This window comes from Hippoglossus stenolepis, chromosome 22 (genome assembly GCF_022539355.2).
Source record: "Hippoglossus stenolepis isolate QCI-W04-F060 chromosome 22, HSTE1.2, whole genome shotgun sequence".
Classification (NCBI taxonomy): domain Eukaryota; kingdom Metazoa; phylum Chordata; class Actinopteri; order Pleuronectiformes; family Pleuronectidae; genus Hippoglossus; species Hippoglossus stenolepis.
Window position 1 is genome coordinate 17691936 of NC_061504.1, and position 20000 is coordinate 17711935.

Genomic DNA, 20000 nt, shown 5'->3' on the forward strand with positions numbered 1-20000 from the left:
ACGGAGTTTAGTTTATTCATCAGGTCAAAGTGAAAACACGTAGACGGAAGCTGAACTGGTTGTGACAAACGTTTCTTATCTGTGTGCAGCTCCGTCCAACAGGAAACCAGGAGATCCTTTGATCATCTCTGACATCAAGAAAGGCAGCGTCGCACACAGGTACACACACACACACGGCCTATAAACACACACACACATGACCTATAAACTATACACACACACACACAACCTATAAACTACACACACACACACAACCTATAAACTATACATACACACACCACCTAACTATACACACACACACACACAATCACACACATGACCTATAAACTACACACACACGCTACAGAATGTGATGGTAGAATAAACTCACATTAAAGTGTCAGATGTGTTGAAGCTCGGTCAGCTGTCTGTAGGTGGCTGGTTAATTAGGCTAACGTGTGTGTGTGTGTGTGTGTGTGTGTGTGTGTGTGTGTGTGTGTGTGTGTGTGTGTGTGTGTGTGTGTGTGTGTGTGTGTGTGTGTGTGTGTGTGTGTGTGTGTGTGTGTGTGTGTAGGTCATGTGTGTTGGAGTGTGTGAAGCAGATAATATGAGTTAAAGAGCTTCAGTCACCAGCAGAGAGCATCTGTTCACTGTGACTCACTTTAAACAGACACATCACATTCATCACAATCTATGTTTATATTTATTTATGTTTTTCCAGGACGGGGACGCTGGAGCTCGGAGACAAGCTGCTCGCCATCGATAACATCCGCGTGGAGAGCTGCTCGATGGAGGAGGCCGTTCAGATCCTGCAGCAGTGCGAGGAACTCGTCAAGCTCAAGATCCGCAAAGACGAAGACAACTCAGGTTTTATTTCTCACTGAATTCACTGCAGATTATTACATTTTTTTTATTAAATGATTTCTTTCTTCACCTGTTGAATGAATCTTTATTGACGTGTTCCAGACGAACAGGAAGTGTCCGGCACCATCATCTACACTGTGGAGCTGCAGCGGTACGGTGGCCCACTGGGAATCACCATCTCAGGCACCGAGGAGCCGTTCGACCCCATCATCATCTCCTCGCTGACTAAGGGCGGGCTGGCCGAGAGGTAAACACGTAACCTACACCTTTAATTTAATATGTGACTATTTGGTGCTTTTCTGTTTCATCAACAACAGTGAAATTAATATTTTGGGTTTCCTGACTCTTTATTCAAATAAGACTTTTAAATAGATTTTAATAATTTACCAGAACAGGAATATTTCCCTTTTTCTGAATTAAAATAAATTAATAATCATCCTTGTACACACACACAACATAAAACATCCAATAAATAACAATAAATATATAAAACAAAAGAGAGAAATCATGTAACAAAAATACTTAGTTTCAGTTTTCGTGTAAAGACTCAACAGACGCTGCAGAACGTAAATCAACAGAAAGAAGATTTAATAATGTTGAACATTTAAAGTCAACACTGATTTAATTCAACGCTGAAACAAACTGTGTCTGTTTGTCTGTGAAACATTAAAGAGACGAATCGTACAGATGTGACAGATGTGCTCCGATCAGGCTGAAGTGGAGAAGGTCGCCCTCTGCAGCTCATAATAAATAATACAACTTCATTCAACTTGTACATCATGTTTTATTCTCCTTCGACTTTATTTTTATCACAGTCATTATCACGTGGCAGTAAATATTTTATAAACATTTTTGTATTATACTATATAGAGTCTAAAGTTTAGCATAAAAATCTATAAAATAAAGAGACTAAAGATAGAAACTAACTAATTAACTATGTGTTGTTGTTCACATAGAATATTAAACACAAACTGTGAAATAATAACCTTGAGAATATTTAATTTATTTTAAATATGAACTGAGTGAACAGATAAATTGTGCTAAGATCTTGGGAAAGTGGACAATGTTGCCCTCTGCTGCTCATAACAAATACAACAACTTCAACTTTATCATTTGTTTTCTTGCAGTAAATAATCTTATATAATTCAGAAAGAAATAACTTTACACATAAAAATTTACAAAATCTATAAAAAAATAAAGAGATTAAAGTTGTAAATTCAGTTTTAACACCAGAGCGACACAGAGTCCAGAAATCAACCAGGAGCTGGATAACAAACAGATCTTTGTGGTAGCGCCCCCTGGTGCTTTGAATATGTTGTCAAATAAAACAGAATCACAATTATTTAAAAAATATAACATTATAATATAATAATAATGTGTGTGTGTGTGTGTGTGTGTGTGTGTGTGTGTGTGTGTGTGTGTGTGTGTGTGTGTGTGTGTGTGTGTGTGTGTGTGTGTGTGTGTGTGTGTGTGTTAGGACTGGTGCGATCCACGTGGGAGATCGTATCCTGGCGATCAACAGCAGCAGCCTGAAGGGGAAGCCTCTGAGCGAAGCCATCAGTCTGCTGCAGCAGGCGGGCGAGACCGTGACGCTGAAGATCAAGAAGCAGGGCGAGCGTACGTTCAATTATTTTGGTGCAGCAGCTACTTTAAACTGTTTTTAAAGACCACAGGTAAAAAATAAACTTTTCCTTTATGTTTTCTTAAAGTGTCGAGTCCGAAGTCGTGCGTGATTGGTCCAGGTCTGAGCTCGGGGGTGGGGCTCGGTCAGGAGAACCAGGACGGGGAGGAGGAGCCTGTCATCATGGTCGTGCCTCCATCGAGCCAGAGAGCGTTCAGCACGTTACCGTCCGTCGACAGCGCCGTGGAGTCGTGGGACGGATCCAACATGGACAGCAGCTTCACCTCGCCGGGTAGGAACCTGACCTCTGACCCCTGAGCTTCGTCTGCGAATCAGGACTTTGGACAGTTTTTAATACTTAAATAAACAAGTATTTTTTTGTACAATGGTGAATACATTCATCAGTTTGAATCCACACATGAACGATCTTCTTGGTTTGTCTGCAGCTCCAGCGTTTCAGTCGTCTCCGTACACGTTCCACGAGTGGCGCAACGCCAAGACGATCAACAGCCAATCATCGTCCTCAGCTCGCCAGCGAGCCAATCCGCTGTCAGATCTGGGCCTGAGTGATGACGACTGGGACCGCCCACCACTCGGAGGGTGAGACAGGCAGAGACAGAGAAAAACTAAACAAGACAAACTACACAGGTTTAAATTAGAACAGATTTAAAGTGAAGGTGAAAATATAAAACCTGTTTATATGATATGATAATAACAGCCTGGATGACTGAAACTAGGAAACTACGCTGACACAAAGAAAAAACTGATATAAATAAAAGGCAGATACAGTTCAGACACTAACCTGCAGAACGTGATTTAAAAACCTGTGACATCATCCAGATTTCCACAGCTGCTTTTCACACGACTTTAGCATGTTAGCGTTTCTTATTCCAGTCGGTGGCGGTTGCTAGCGGCGAGCTAGCAGCAGTAACATCAGTGTGTCTCTGTCTGCAGAGCCTGTAACCTGCCCAGCGGTCTAATCTCTGACAGCAGGTATCACACTGATCTTTGACCTTTAACCCCCCACACAGTCCTGTCTGACCTCCAGCTGACCCCTCACCTGGTGACCTTTGACCCCCGCCACACTGACACATACACCGGATGGACGTGTATGTCGTCAGCTCCCGCCCACTCTCACCAGCATGACCTGTCCGTCACCAGCCTCCTCTGTGTGTGTGTGTGTGTGTGTGTGTCAGGCTGTTCTCTGATTGGCTAACCCGTCACCTTCTCCTCCAGGTTCACCGTGGGGCATGATGGGACAGAACCGGACCAGGAGGAGAACTTCTGGTCTCAGGCTCTGGAGGATCTGGAGACATGTGGACAGAGTGGCATCCTCAGGGAGCTGGAGGTGAGTGGCTCCGTCAACAAAACTCATGATGTCTCAAATGTGAGAATCAGTCGAACAAGAACTTTACAACTTCAATCTGCAGCAGCAGGAATATCAGTGTTTGAGTGTTTCAGTGTTTGAGTGTGAACTCTTCAAGCTGCTAAAGGTTTTTATGTTGTTTGGAAATGCAGCAGTAAATCTTAGCGACTGAGCTGAAAAGAAAAATGACTCCTTCTCTTCCAGGAGACTGATCAGCAGACGCACCTCCTCGCTCTGGTATCCTCCTCCTCCTCCTCCTCCTCCTCCTTCCTCCCCCCTCTCCACTAACTCTCCTCTGTCCTCTTCTCTCTGTAACTGGACATTTTCTTCTAGCGTCATCAAACGTCCAACGTGTTATCTGTTTTTGAATGTGACTCTAACCGCACCCCCCAGCAGCAAGCTACCGACCATGGTGACGTTATTGTGACATCTTAGTGACATCACCCAGCTTCTGGCCAATCATGTGGCAGAGTCATGTTGCACCAGGCATGGCAGTTTGAGCAAGGCATGCTGGGAGAGCTTGTGCAAGGCCTGATGGGTAGTTTGTTTTGCCGTCTTGAAGCAGATCTGTCAGTCATGCATGCGTCTGATGAGTCCTTGATTCTGATTGGCTGAGGAGTGACCGTCTGTTGAGTGACGTGAAAAAAATTCGGTAGGAAGTAGAATCTCAGTAGAAACAGTAGATTCTTCAAGTGGAATCAGATCCTGAACATGACAGGAGTAGAACCAGAGGAGAACAGTAGATCCTCAAATTAGATCCTGAGAGTAGATCAAGTTCTCAGAAACTTTTTAACTGTAAAGACAGAAACAACTAAATAAAATGTCAGTAGAACGTCAGTAAAATCCATCACAGTAGAATCTGTCAGTAGAACCCGTCTGTAGCAACCTGTGCTGGTGTGATCGTGCTAGCTGGGGTCAAAGGTCGTGCACCCAGGTTTCCTTCAGTCACCATGTTTTTGTTGGATCCAAGAGAGAATCTTTCACACGCTGTCCTCTGATTGGATGGTTCTGATTCACTGGCTTTCTCTGATTGGCTTTCTCCAGGCAACCATCATGTCGGGCTCCACCCTCAGTCTGAACCATGACCCCACCCCCCTGCGCAGCACTCTGGGACGCCAGGCGAGTTTTCAGGAACGCAGCAGCAACCGACCCCAGGTGACTGTTGGACTAAACCTGTCACGTCGTCGATATTACTGTTTGTGTGTTTAACGTTTTTAAGAATTATTCCTGTGAACTTTTCCAGGTGACGCCGAGGTCCAACACCTTACCCTCTGACCCCCAACGCCGAGCCTTTGCCATGAGGAAGATGAGGCAGGAAGTCAATGAGATCCTAAACCAGAACCCTGTGGAACTCCATAAGGTGAGCATTGACCACTGAGAACCACACGTCACCATGACAACACGGTAATCCTCAGGTTCTGATCCTAACAGCGGGTGTTTATATTTGTAGTTGACTCTGGAGAAGGCCTCGGACCTGGAGGACTTTGGTTTCAGTGTTTCTGATGGTTTGTTGGACCGTGGCGTCTACGTTAACAACATCCGACCTGGGGGTCCGGCGGAGCGGGGCGGCCTCCGAGCCTATGACCGAATATTACAGGTAAAAAACCCAGACCCGGTGGGCACGTGAACCTAAACTGTTACAGTGTTGTGAAGTATGTTGAGTTGTTTTCCCATCAAATGGCTGCTACTGAAAAAGATACGTCACCGCCCCTCATCCATTCTTCTGTTTTCCAGATTAACCACGTGCGCACCAGGGACTTTGACTGCTGCCTGGTCGTTCCTCTGATCGCAGAGTCTCCAAATCGCTTGGATCTCGTCATCAGTCGAAACCCCACCTCCTCTTGTCTGCTGGCCAATCACACTGATGGCATCACCAACAATAGTAGCCACTCCCCTCAGCCAATTGGCGGCGACCTGGGACCGTCTGAGCTTTGTATGGGCCAAGTAGATGATTGTGGTCCAATCAAGTGGAGCCAACCGGGAGATCTGCTGGGGGCAGCGTTTGGGGTGGGGCAGGTGAGTAATAGCTCCTTATAGCAGACAAACCTGGATCTAACTGGATTAAACTGGTTGTAACCAGACTGGAATAGAGGTCGATGACGAGAACAATACAACAAAGTTGAGTCAAACTGGTTCAGAGTGGACCCTCATGGTGCTACATACACCCCCTGGATGAACTTTGACGTTTAACCACTAAGTTTGACCCTTGAACTGCTAAAGGAGCCTGAAAGCACACAATTGACTGGAAAAACTCCTTACCTTTTCATCTGAACCAGTTCTGCAAACTGGTACTACTGGTGTCACTGCATCCCGAACTATGACCACTGATACTACTGGAACCACAACGCGAGCTACTGATACAAGATCGATGGGTCCTGGTTCTACGAGGCCACAGCCATGCCCCCTGGTTCTACTAAAGCTGGAGCTACAGGCAATGGTCTTACTGGTCTAAGATCAGTGGACACTGGTTCTACAAGCCAAGGACTAGGACCATTGGCCCTACTGGAACTAGAGCCACAGCCACTGGTCTTTCTGGTCAAAGACACTTGTGTTCTGGTATTCGAGGGAACAGAACCATGGCTAGTTGTCCTACTGAAGCCAGAACCTCAGCCACTGGTCTTACTGGTCTAAGATCAATGGTTAATGGCTCTACAAGCCTAGAACAAGGGCTACTTGTCCCACTGAAAATAGAGCCATGGCCAGTGGTCTTACTGGTCCAAGACACATGGGTTCTGGTCTTGGTGGTAACAGAATCCTGGCTACTGATTCAACCGAAGCCTGAGCCAGCTGTCTTACCTGTTCCTAGACATGGCTCTGGTTCATGGTCTCAGGGTCAAAGAACCATAGGTATTAAACCTACTGAAGCCAGAGCCATAGCCACTAGTCTTACTGGTCCAAGACATGGTTCTTGCTCATGGTCCTGGTGGTTACAGAATCAAGTCTGCTGCCTCTACAAGTTTAGAACCATGGCTCCAGGCCTGTCTGGTCTTGCTAGAACCAGAAACATGGCTTTTGGTTGTGCTGGCCAAGAACCACAGCAGCACAAAGACTGATTGGACTTGAGTCCAGAATCCAGAACCTGCTGATAGACAGGCATGATGCCAAGGAGACTAGAGATGCTCCGATCAGGGTGTATATGGCCGATGTCATTGTGATCATACAAACTAGTGGTGATCACTGACTGGGTTCTGTTCTTAAAACATTTTACAGGAAGGTTCTGCATGAGAAACCCTTTAAACCCCATCACCCTCCATCAGGTCTGTCAATAATGAAGCCAGGTTATGGCCTTCTAGGGCCAAAATGTTTGTACCTCCAATAAATAGTCACACCAAGTATTCTTGCAAAAGAAGTTTCCAATAAGTCGTAGTTGCAGTTCGACAACCTGAAAATCACTTTGGTTGAAGCATACTCGCACCTTGACTCTGCCCCCACTGGTTTTATCTTGCACAACTTGAGTGGAAGCTGTTTAGCAATGTGAAAAAGGTTTGGATCCCACCAGGGTTTTCTAGGCAGAAGCACTGTGAAGTTTTATTTTAAGCAGATGATAAAAGATTATTATGGTTAAGTTGCAAGTGAGTATAAGCAACGTGGAAATGATTACGTTTTTGGTTACGGTAAGAATCTAGAAGGGTGGGATCCACAGGACCACACAAACTTGCAGCTGCTCATATTTAGTTCTGCCATGATGGGCCACACATCCACGTCCATATCATGCTATTAGGCTAATGCTACTTGCAGATACTGAATTTGAGTCAACAGTGTAGCATGGAGTCCCGACAATACGCTTCTGTACTGTTTCAAATTTACCCAACCATAACATCCTTGGACAAACAAAGATGGTGGTCATGGTGACTGTAATCAAACTAGCATTCAGTTAAAGGTAGAAACTTTCCAATTACACGTGGTGGGTTCAAGGGCTGCGTATCGTTTCGGGTCGAGTGTCACCAAAATAAAACAATAACAAGTCGTGGTGTTGAAGAACAGCGATGATGGAGTTTTCTGCCAAAACCTTCTTTTCTAATTTGTTGAATTTAACAATCATAAAATCCAGTAATTTCCAATATTCATCAGCTGGCTCTGATCGGAGCATCCCTAATAAACACGGACAGAAAGACGGGTTCAGTGTCAAGACTTGAGTTCAGTGCCATGAACGAGCTGCAGACTGGAAAAGTAATAATGACGAAGACACTGAGCAGTTCAATAAGAATCTTTTTCTACTGTTTACACCTGTTGGACTGGCCACACTGTGTATGTATGTATGTGTGTGTGTTATGTGTGTGCGGTAAACACAAGGCCAGTTAAGCCCCTCCCACCTCAATTTCTAGTCTTGGCTGTGCCCTAACCCCCTTCTACCCTTGACCAATAGGCAGCCAGGATGAGAGACAGACGGCAATTCTGATTCAGCTGATTGGCTGGAACCAATCAGAAAACAAACGCTTCCCTGCCTGTCTGTGATTGGTTCTCCTCAACACGTAAATAAACCAATCAGCTCCAGAAGAAGCCAAGCATGCCCCCAACCCCCTGAACCCCAGTAACAGTGATCTATTATGCTAATCGATCTGTGTGTTTTTTGATTGACTTGTCAGTTTTCTCTGTTTGTTCGTTTGTTTCCATGACGACTGATTCTGAAAAGATGTAAAATAGATTTAAAAAACAGTTCAGTCGCGTCGCTGTTCACATCGAAACCATCGAACCCTGACGACCTTCACCTCATAACCACGAAATGTTACACGAGAAAAAAGTCCTGTTTGAACAGGAAACCTGTGACAGTAAATACCTGTGAGTGAGTGAGTGTGTGAGAGTGTGTGTCTGTGAGTGTGTGAGAGTGTGTTTGTGTGTTTACTTTGGATTGATGTCAACATCTTCCAGCTCTCACCTCATACTGAACTCACTTTAAACTGGCCAATCAGAACCCTCCCTTAGCACCAGAGGCCAATAGAAACCCTCCCCGACTTGAAGCGACCAATCGCTGCTCTGGAACCGATTCTGTGCTTTGGAAACGAGATCTGATTGGATAGCTGTGATTTGCTCTTTCTGTGTAGCTGGCTGTGATTGGCTGTTCTACTCCATCCTCAACTTTGAAAACCGATCATCTGAAGCACAGTGCTAGCATATTGTTAGCATGTAGCGAGCAGACACTGAGCACAAGAATAGCATTAGCCTAATGTGACTAAGATGAATTCAGCACAATGTCACTAACACCTCACCACATGGGAAACAAAGACTAACACCTGGAGCACATACCTAGAACATAACGGGGCTACAGCTAGTGAAGTAGTGAGTTAGCACACAGCTAACTCAGGTCTCTGGTTAACACAGCAGTGGTTAGCAGCACACACTCCAAACAAGGCTAACATACGGCTAACACATAGTATTAGCCAATAGTTGTGTAACATACAGATAAAGTAAGGCTAACACCCGGCCAACTCAGCTAGGTCTTAGCACAGCGCTAACACTTAACGAACAAACCTAAAATGTGATTACAGCTCAGCTAACATCGGCCTCACACCACTTTGTTGAGCACAGGCTTATTTCAGGGCTAACACAGCTAGCCATTGGTTTGCAACCACCTGGAACTATGCCATGGCAAAGTTAACACATAGCAAACATGGCTATCATTCAGTTAGCACACAGCTAACACTTGGTTAACACTGCTAATGTTTAGTTAGGATTCAGCTAGCATCGTAGGACATTGCGCAAATGATGAGCCTGAAACTCCGATAGTTACCATAACAACTCAAGTCGTGCTCAGTTGAAACCAACTGTTCTACCAATGGGAAGAGGGGCGTGGCTTCAGGAGGGCTGGACAAGTGAGCTCTAAAGCCATAAACACTGTGTGTGCTTGTGTGTGTGTGCTTGTGTGTGTGTGTGTGTGTGCGTGTGTGTAACATTGCAGGGATTTGCACTCTAGTGATTCACCTCAGCAAGACGTCCACCCACACAAACAGACACACACATGCACACACACTCACACACAAACACACACATACACACACAAACATACACGTTCACACACACACACACACATACACAATCACACTCGCACACAAACACACACATTGCACTGCCATTTTAATATAATTGGTCAAATTTGTTTCCATGTAGCTTCACCAACCAACCAAACTATTTTTCTTTAAAGGAACAGGGATGTTGTAAAGTATTTTTGTACAAATTTAATACTTTGGTAGCATGATCGACGTTCCTGGTGTTTGTCCTGTCGGGCTCCACTGCTCTTCTCCACCTTCCCTTTGTATGGACGACTACTGAGCAACAATAAAGATGAAGACCTGCTGGGACGACTCGACTCATGTGTCATCTCACACTGAAACACCAACATGTTTGTTTTTAAATACATACACTCGAGCTGTGTTTTATACTAAAGATTCTGTATGTTCTGAGCTTAAGTTAAATAAAATCTGTATAATTAAAAATATATTCAAAAGAGTAGAAGTTATTATTGAGTTGACATTATTACAATATAATTCAGCTGTATAAAATATATACAAAACGAATATATCAATCAAACATTATCTATTACTGTATACATTTTAATACTATGATATTTTATATATACATAAATATATATATAGAATTAGTGCAATTTATGTTAGTAATGATTTTTTAAATGTATTAATTAATTCCTCAATATGATTTATGAATGAAATGTGTTTGAAAATAATCAACTAATAACTAACAAAATAGAGTTTATTGGTATGTATAATTTTGTTAAATAGTTTGAATAATAATTCAATTCAAATTGCCTCATACTTGTCATGTATGAATTCTTAGTGATTTAACAAACATTTATTATAGTATAGTTAAATATAGTTTATTTAAAAATGCACATTATATAAAAAATAGAATTTAATGCTGACGAAACTTTACAATTATATATTTTCAAAAGTATTCATTTGATAAGATATATAGAGAAATGTATGCAAAATAACGGAGTACAAATTATTATAGTATAATTGAGTATAATATATAGAAAATGATGCAGTTTTACGGAGTACAAAAAATAATTCATCACTGAACATTAAGTATTAAAGTATAATTTATAAGTATAATATATAGAAAATTGTGTATGAATCATGTCTGTCTTTGGAAATGTATACATTATTCTGCATATTTATTAAGTAGTATTATTTACGACCATGGTTTATAACATATAATTAATAATTCAATATTTGATAAATAATGAATCAAATCAAATAATGTAATGTTACTCTACATGAGTTAATGGTTTATATTTAATATTTATATGAGAATATAAACGGTTGGAAGTGAATCCGTGGTTCGACGCTCTGCTTCCTGCTCGGTGTGGGATTGCTTCTGTCTGCTCGCTGTTGTAGCTGTTAGCATAAGCTGCCCCTGTTAGCTCCCGTGCTAGCTCCTGTGTTAGCTCCGCTCTCCGTGTCTGTCGGTGTTTCCTCTTCTGATCTCGGCCCTCACGGACCCGGTGGAGACGCTCAGCCTCATTTTCACCACAAACACAGACACCGAGTCCCGCAGGAATCATGTCCACCGCCCTGGAGAGCTACATCAACCGTATCCTTCCGCCGCTAGCTGCTAACATGCTAACTGCCCGTCCGAATGAATGGCTGACTGCTCGTTAGCTCAGGAGCTAAGCTAGCTGTAGTTGTTAGGTATTTATTAACTAGCGGTGATTTTAACTTGTTGAAGCTGAGATTCGTTTTAGTCTTAAAATAGAAGAGTTGGTTGTTTTGTGTTGTTTTGAATGTTGTGTCCAGAAATGTAGTTTCTTTAACCGAGGCTCAGGCACCGTGGCCATCGTCACCTCCGACGGGAGAATGATTGTGGTGAGTTTCAACACGTTTCTGATCCAAACTGTTGACTCAACACATTAATCATCAATATTATCGATCTTCAGATGACTGAGATCATTCATGTGTGTGTGTGTGCGCGCGCGTGCAGGGCACCCTGAAGGGCTTCGACCAGACCATCAACCTGATCCTGGATGAGAGTCACGAGCGGGTGTTCAGCTCCAGTCAGGGTGTGGAGCAGGTGGTTCTGGGGCTTTACATCGTGCGAGGAGACAACGTGTGAGTTGAACTAGTTTAACGTCTTCATGAGTCAAAGCTGATTTCAGACCTAAACTGAACCACAGACGTGTTCCTCACATGTTCCTGACGTGTTCCTCACATGTTCCTCACATGTTCCTGTTGGTGTGAACGAGTCAGACCCGACAACCTGCTGCTGCTTCACAAACACCAACTACACAACATGTCAGGACACTAGTTTCCTGACAGTTTCTGGAGTTGAGGTCTGAAACAAACCTGCAGTCCTAGCAGAGAGGAGAACTCCTTGACAACAGAGAACAAGTCATCACTTCCCATGTGGAGCTGCTGTTTACTGTTGACTCTGCCACCAGGGGGCGTGATGCACATTCAGAGTTACTTCTACATCCAGTTCCCTCCATAGATTTATGTTTTTACCAGACACATGTGAATATGATGAATGAAACATGTTTCACTGGAGATTTAACTGAACATGAAGAACGTGACACAGAAATACAAAGTAAAGTATTTTTTTTTTACAGTGTTCAGTTTATTGATTATCGGTTTTGCGGTTTTCTTTCAGCGCTGTGATCGGAGAAATCGATGAAGAGCACGACTCCACTCTGGATTTAGGAAACATCAGAGCTGAGCCGCTCAACTCAGTCGCCCACTGACCCCTCGACCTTTGACCCCCCTCTTCACCCCCCCTTCCTCCCTCCACTCTCACCGATCCTGACTGCCATCTCCGCGGCGACAGGAGGAGAGTGACAGCACGACTGACGCTGCGTCTGAAATCACTCGCTCGTTCACTCGTACCTGATGTGAGGCTGCGTGGTGAGACGTTCAGGGACGGGTCGTGAACAGGAAGTGATTTCAGCCTCAGCGTCAGTCGTGTGGACGAGCGCCACCGGAGCCGGTTTCACGCTGGATCAGCTGAGAATCTGTCACACGGACTGAAAAGTTTAACGCAGCGTCCGTGACGACGACGACTTCAGTTTGGACTTTTTATAAATGAAGACGTGAAATGTTCGAGTTGTTATGATGAAAGTTTTTTATGCTTCAAGTCCTTTTGTCACATTGTTTTGTTTATTAAAGTTTCATGTCTCATATTCTGACTCACCGTCTGTTCACTGACCTGAAAATATAATAACACAATGTTCATTATGTTCATCGACGTCCAAAAGACTTGAGGATGATTTTTGAGACGATTTGTGTAAATGTGTTCAAATTAAATTTGATCTTTGAGGCTGTTGAACTTGAACATTGATGAAAAATGATCAAAAAAACATTTTGATCATTGAAAACATGTTTCTCTCTCTCTCTCTCTCCCACACACACTCTCTCTCTCTCTCTCTCTCTCCCCCTCTCTCTCTCTCTTCTCTCTCTCTCTCTCTCTCTCCCACACACACACACCCTCTCTCTCTCTCTCTCTCTCCCACACACACACACACCCTCTCTCTCTCTCTCTCCTACACACACACACACCCTCTCTCTCTCTCTCTCTCTCTCTCTCTCCCTCACACTCCCCCTCTCCCCCTCTCTCTCTCTCCATGCTTCACTCTGGACTCAGTTCAACCTTCAGTCTTCATCTCAAACTCTCTGAAAACGGTTTTACTTAGTTTCTGATCCGGTTTGAATCCGGATCACAGGATGTGGCTCTGATCCACTTTGTTTCTGATTCATTTTTCTCTGGAGCTCAAACTTTCCTCGGGAGACACCGTGGAGGACATGCCGGGGACTGTGGCTCTCATCAGCGCCTTCGCGCTCCTCTCGGCCGGGCTGCGGAGCTCCGTGTTCGGCGTGGGGATGCTGGGCTCCGTGGCCGCGGAGGAGAGCCCCACCGCCGGGGCGAGCAGCACGGCGGTGGCCGGGGCGTGGAGCTCCGGGGACGGGGACAGAGGAGCGGGGCGAGCGGGCTGCCCTGGCCGCTGTCGGTGCGAGGTGGACGGGCTGCTGCACCGGGTGGACTGCTCGGACCTGGGGCTCCGGGAGATACCGAGCAACCTGAGCGTGTTCACCTCCTTCCTGTGAGTCAGCACCGAGGGTCTACTGGGTCTACTGGGTCTACTGGGTTTACTGTGCAACATGTGTCCGTGTGCGTGTGCGTGCGTCGTGAGAATCGCAGCACCTGTTTATTCCTCTCGAGCTCTGCTGGAACGTACGCGCACGTCATGGTGTTGTTCTAAAGGTTCTGAAACAGGTTCTAAGGTTCTCGAAGCTTTTAAAGTGGCTCCACTGAACCTTCAGATGCTGCTTCCATTGATGGTTCATAAAGTCAGGTTCAGGTCCCAGGTGCTTCTGATGGTTCCAGTTCTCCTGAAGCTGGTTCTCAGGGTTTCTGAGGAACTGTTCTCCAGGAGGTTCTGGAGTTTCCAGAAGTCTCTGTTGTTATGAAGGTTCTCTGGACACATGGAGAGTTGTGATATATGTGTGTTGATCAAATCAAATTAATATACAACAATAAATGCAGCAGGTCAGTGATGGACGACGTGGTCTGAGGAACCTCCACACCTGATATTTAGGTTCAGACCAAACTGTAAAGTCTGAAGCTCTGAAACAAACAAGGTGTGAACGAGTCCCTGGATCAGCATGTGGATGAACACATGTTGTTGTAAAGTAGTAAAAACATTAACATCTGATTCTAAATGAAACTGGAGGAACGGTAATCTTTTTATATTTATACATATTTGTCTGAGGATTTCCCGTCAGCACATTAAGTCTTTGAGCTGATCCACAGACTGAAGATATTCTCTGGTCAATAGGACCCAGAACAGTTATTGACACAGAACAACTTTCAGAAACTTAATAACTGTGTCAGGAAGTTTCAGTCGAACTCCAGTTCAATTCATTCAAATCCATTTCACCTCACAGCAGGTGACCAGCCTCCACACAAAACATGTTTCAGCTCTGGCAAAACCATTACATCACTGTACACTGTGTGTGTGTGTGTGTGTGTGTGTGTGTGTGTGTGTGTGTGTGTGTGTGTGTGTGTGGGAGGAAAACCTGCCCGTCTTGGCTGTGGTCTAAAAGCTGCACAATGTCCAGGATTTAAGTTTCACTCTCATTAAAGGAAACCTTCTTCAATTCTGTGTGTGTGTGTGTGTGTGTGTGTGTGTGTTTCTCAATGAAAGCACTTTCCTTACAGTTTGTCTAAGACAGGCAGATGGACATTCACACACACACAACACCACACAGACAGTCGATCAAAGGTTCTTTGTGTCTTTATTAAAGCTCCAATCAGACGTTCAATCCAACAAAACATCAAGGAGTTCGTCTGTGTGTGTGTGTGTGTGTGTGTGTGAGTGTGTTGTCGGTCGGTCACCACAGACCCACAGCCGGTCCAGTCACCTTGTCACGATGCGTTCAGCCGATCGTCAGTTTGTTGATGTTCCCAGATGTTTGTGTTCAGGGTCGCTGGTGAATCCGAAGATGTAAATAGATTCTTCTGCTTGCGGTGGTTTCAGCGGCACGGTGGTACAGTGGTACGGTGGTACAGTGGTACGGTGGTACAGTGGTTATCATTGTCACCTCACAGCGAGAAGGTTCCTGTTTCGAAAGAGATGGATGATTCGTTGTCATCACCTGAAGTCAGAGAAACGAGGGAAACAGTTAGATTCTGTTCCTCTGACCGTCAGGGGTTAGAAACTGAGGGAAGTTTGATTCCTTTGTGCCAAACCCACTGGTTCACAAGGTTTTACAAGACTAACAAACCTGTAACACACATTTAATAAGAAAAAGAGAAGCAGTTGGTGAATTTAAAACTTTTATAAAGTCTTCTAAATGGTCGTACGTGTGATTTCCTTGACATTTGTCTGGTACATCAGTGTCTGACTCCATGGATCCACGTCAGGATCCACTTCAGTGTTTCTCTGTTGTTCTGCAAAGTCACAGAATCCAGATCAAACTGAGGTTTCACACGTTTGTTTACAGATGAAACTGAAGCTGACGATGTTTCATTAAAGCAACAGTTTGAATATGTGTGTGTGAAACTGTGAGAAAACTCAACACACATCAGTTTACTGTCTGACCGTCGTCACTCTGAATACGACTCTGTCAATGGCTTTGTGTGTGTGTGTGTGTGTGTGTGTGTGTGTGTGTGTGTGTGTGTGTGTGTGTGTGTGTGTGTGTGTGTGTGTGTGTCTGTGTGTGTGTGTGTGTGTGTGTCTGAATGGCTCTGTACGTCTCTATTCTGCATCTGACGGACGCATTTAGCTGCTGAATGAAGCCATGGACATATGAAGGATGTTTTAGCCACTCCCACTTTGGCAGCCATGTTGGATGACCAGTTCGTCTCTGGTGTTGACGAGTGGATTAATGATCGCAAATTAATTTATACATAAACATTTTCAACACCTATTATTGATATATTGGTGTCAACCATAGTCTCTAATTCAAGATGGACGACACGTCTTCACTTCCTCCCGTTGAACAAGAATGAAGCTAAAATATCTGAGACGCTGCTGCGGCCATCTTACTCCGGTGATGTCATCTGGAGTCATAGTAGCTGTCAATCATGACGGACAGACAGGTGAGCCTCCTGTCAATCACCTGACCTCTCTCACGACACCAGAGGAACAAATCATGTCGTCCATTTACCTGCTGCAGAATCGTCAAGGTTCACTTACACTCAGCTGTCGCACACACACACACACACACACACACACACACACACACACACACACACACACACACACACAGGTAAATGGACGACCAGTCTCTTCCCGTCAGGTTGTGAGAGAGGTCAGAGCTGTAGATTAATAATGTGAGAGGTTTAATTAGTGTTTGGACATCAATCCTTTCTGGAGCCTCGCTTCGTGACGAGCTGCTGACCCTAACCCTTGAGCACAGACTGTAAATAAAGAAGACGACATGACAGATCTCTCTCGCCCCCTGGTGGCCCCCGTGTTCGGATATTTACCCGATTAAGACATGTGGAGTTTTCACAGCATTTTGAGACGTCAACACACGACAGTTACCAACTGAGGACCACATCGGACCTGGATGTAAACAAGACGGAAACATATAAAGAAGTTAACATTCGAGAGAGAAAAAACCCAAATGGTAAAAACTGGAGCATTAAACTATTTCAGGTGGAGGTTTTGAAACATGAGTCAGAATCAGACTCTGGTACATTTGATCCAGAATAAGTTCAGTCGTCAGGTTGTTGTCGTTCTCAGTTTGTCTCTAGTTCAACTCGCTGTTGTTTATGTTGTGGAAACTTTCCCTCTGGAATCAGGAAGCTCAGACTGACTCAGGGACCAAACCCCGCGACCGCCCGCTCCGGGTGGGGGCCCCCCCGCCGCCCGCCCCAAAACACTGAAAGAACGACTGAAAGACTGAAAGAGGACAAAACCAGAGCGAGGCCTCACTGTCACACTCTGCCTCCAACTACACAACTCTCTTTTCTCTCTGTCGTCAGAGTTTGTCTTTCTGCCGACATTTGAATAATCGTGTGATATCCATCAGTTTGAGCCCGAGGAGACGTAAAAGAGACAAAACACACACACACGCACACACGCACACACACACACACACACACACACACAGAGCTGCATCTATCTCATTACACACAGGGAGAAAACCACACAACATGGTTAATGTATTCGTCTTTTCTTTCATCCCTCTCTCCGTGTTCGTCACTTTCACTCCTCAGACCACAAACAATCACTTCAAGCGTCTGAACTTGTACGATTCAAACGCTTCGTCTTTGTGGAGTCGAAACTCAAACTGTGACACACGATCCTGAAAACACTCTGTGAGAGTAACGTTTAGAAAGGTTTACGACTTTTTATGATCGATGTTTGACTTCATGTGACTAATGTAACTAAAGTACAGAAAGACCAACGGTTATTCCTTTACGATTTTGACTTGATTGAAACTTTTATCACAATATTTCCTAATATATTTTTAATTTGCTCTCATAATGTTCTGTAACGAAATTTATAACTTTAATTTCAAATATTACGACTGAAGTCACTTTGTAGATATTTTACTTTATTCACACTAGTAGTACTTTTGAAAATATTATTATGACATGTATTTTCCTATTAAGGATGAAGTAAAAAAATATAAATGATCAAAGACACAGAAAAGTAGCAGAACTTTGATAAAACTTTAGAATTCGTGTGACTGTGGATTCTTCTCATCGTGTTTGGAATCACGAACAAGGTTTGACTGTTTGTTTTCAGATGTGTGAGCACGTGTGGAGAACGTGAGTGAACCTCAGTCTGGGTAATGAACAACTCTCGTGTCAAGATATATATTCTGAGTGTTCGTTAATAAATGAAGTGAATGGACACAAAGTGTGTGTTTGTGTTAAAGTAATAAAACCAGTCGGCCGTGACGCTGTGGGTCTGAGAGTAAAGAAACATTCTGCTAAAATACGTCCACACAAACGTCTCTGTGTGACCAGGCTACCTGTTGACAATGTTGTAAAGCAACACACACACACACACACACACACACACACACACACACACACATTAACAGGCTTTATGGTGTGTTGAGAAAGTTCTTTAACAACCGGTGTATTCAACCTGCAGACACACCTTCACTGTGTGTGTGTGTGTCTGTGTGTGTGTGTGTGTGTGTGTGTGTGTGTGTGTGTGTGTGTGTGTGTGTGTGTGTGTGTGTGTGTGTGTGTGTGTGTGTGTGTGTGAGAGACAAAGACGCTCTGTCTCCCCGTCCTCCCAGTAGAAAGACGTTCCCTCCCGATGGTTATCAGACAGATAGCAGGAACACACGGGGTCAGATAAGGAGAACAAAGCCAAGAGGAAGAAGAACCTTTTGGCACAAACACAAAATTACAACAACTGATTTTCCCTCCGAGCCAATGACATCACCTTGTTTTGACTCGATGGCCTTTTGAGCTGAGACGGTTTTGAAGAACCTGATGTTTAAAGCTTCGTTATTGGTTCTTTCTCAACTTGTTTGGTTCAGAGCTTCAGACTCGTCAGTTCAGTCTGAAGCTGAACATCAGGTGTGAAAGGTTCCTCAGAGCAGAGGAGGAGTTCTGGGTCTGGATCCAACTGAACCAGGTTCTGTTGGTTTGCAGTGAAAACACTTTGTTGGATAGTTTGGACTTTTGGACCAATCACAGAACCAATCTTCACCTCCGACGATATAATGTTTGAACCACGAGGACGTTCATTTGGTGCATTTGAACTAGTGTGGAGTGTGTAGTACTGTGGAGTACTGTGGAGTACTGTGGAGTACTGTAGTACTGTGGAGTACTGTGAGTACTGTGGAGTACTGTAGTACTGTGGAGTACTGTAGTACTGTGGAGTACTGCGCCTGAAGGTGCTGATGTTGCTAGTGATACCATCATGATGTTACCATGGCAACCAGGTGAAGCGCTTCATTCAAACAGAAAGACAACTGCCCCCCCGCCCACGTAGGTGATGACGACAGGACGCATGTCAGACTAAATTCTTTCGTCCCTAAATTACAAAGTGAAACCAGAACTAACCGGTGTGTGTGTGTGTGTGTGTGTGAGCACTGAGTAGACGCTTTGTGTAACTGTTTTTACACGTGAGCTGTGTTTGAATGGTTTCTGTGTCTGAACCAGACTCTGACAGTTTTTATGTTTTTATAATTTATTGATGTTTTTTATTGAAGCTGCTGTGAAACAAAATATAATTATGAACGAACAGTATTTTTTTTAAATCTATATTTATAGTTTCATATACAATCATTCTATTATTTCATTTGTGACTTTTCAGTGTGAAGGTAGAGAGACACTAACGCTCACTTCTCTCTCTCTCTCTGTCGGCAGTGATCTGAGTATGAATAATCTGACTGTGTTGTCCAGCGGAGGTTTGTCCAACCTGCACTTCCTGGAGGAGCTGTGAGTGACACACACACACACACACACACACACACACACACACACACACACACACACACACACACACATTCCAGGTATCTTCTGTAAAATTGAGAATCTGTTTAACAGCCAAACAAACACAGACGAGCTTCATTCAACACGGCAGAAATACGATATCTCTACAACGCCTCCATGGAATTTCTTCAAATTTGGTGCAAACGTTCACTTGGACTCACAGATGAACTGATTAGAATTTAGTGATCAAGGGTCAAAGGTCAAGGTCACTGTCACCTCATATAACACGTTATCTTAAAGGCTAATTTCTGC

At 44.1% G+C, this 20000-nt stretch overlaps 3 protein-coding genes across 3 annotated transcripts in view; all 3 read left to right on the top strand.

The window, feature by feature from the left end:
• The window catches only part of grip1 (glutamate receptor interacting protein 1), a 28461-nt gene extending 18340 nt beyond the window's left edge, over positions 1-10121 (top strand). The window contains 12 exon segments of the mRNA XM_035147296.2: positions 90-159; positions 701-846; positions 946-1090; positions 2321-2460; positions 2553-2756; positions 2911-3064; positions 3701-3812; positions 4035-4067; positions 4875-4985; positions 5074-5190; positions 5281-5427; positions 5565-10121. Coding sequence (XP_035003187.2) covers positions 90-159; positions 701-846; positions 946-1090; positions 2321-2460; positions 2553-2756; positions 2911-3064; positions 3701-3812; positions 4035-4067; positions 4875-4985; positions 5074-5190; positions 5281-5427; positions 5565-5867 — 1682 coding nt within the window. The 3' untranslated portion in view covers positions 5868-10121.
• A 1021-nt stretch (positions 10122-11142) lies between these two features.
• On the top strand, positions 11143-12957 carry lsm8 (LSM8 homolog, U6 small nuclear RNA associated). Its single transcript, XM_035148140.2, has 4 exons — positions 11143-11378; positions 11610-11650; positions 11766-11893; positions 12432-12957. Exons 1-4 carry the CDS (start codon positions 11348-11350, stop codon positions 12520-12522), a joined length of 291 nt encoding a protein of 96 aa, XP_035004031.1. The 5' UTR covers positions 11143-11347; the 3' UTR covers positions 12523-12957.
• A 488-nt stretch (positions 12958-13445) lies between these two features.
• LOC118101553 (leucine-rich repeat-containing G-protein coupled receptor 5-like) overlaps positions 13446-20000 on the top strand; it is a 21715-nt gene continuing 15160 nt past the window's right edge. Inside the window, exons 1-2 of the mRNA XM_035147449.2 lie at positions 13446-13875; positions 19623-19694. Of these exons, the coding sequence (XP_035003340.2) occupies positions 13577-13875; positions 19623-19694 (371 nt within the window). The 5' untranslated portion in view covers positions 13446-13576. The remainder of the gene's footprint in view (positions 13876-19622; positions 19695-20000) is intronic.

Coding starts and splice junctions, on each gene's coding strand:
- lsm8 (XM_035148140.2), top strand. CDS start 11,348: ATGTCCACCGCCCTGGAGAGCTACATCAACC. Junction 11,651..11,765: donor CCGACGGGAGAATGATTGTG/GTGAGTTTCAAC, acceptor GCGCGCGTGCAG/GGCACCCTGAAGGGCTTCGA. Junction 11,894..12,431: donor ATCGTGCGAGGAGACAACGT/GTGAGTTGAACT, acceptor GTTTTCTTTCAG/CGCTGTGATCGGAGAAATCG.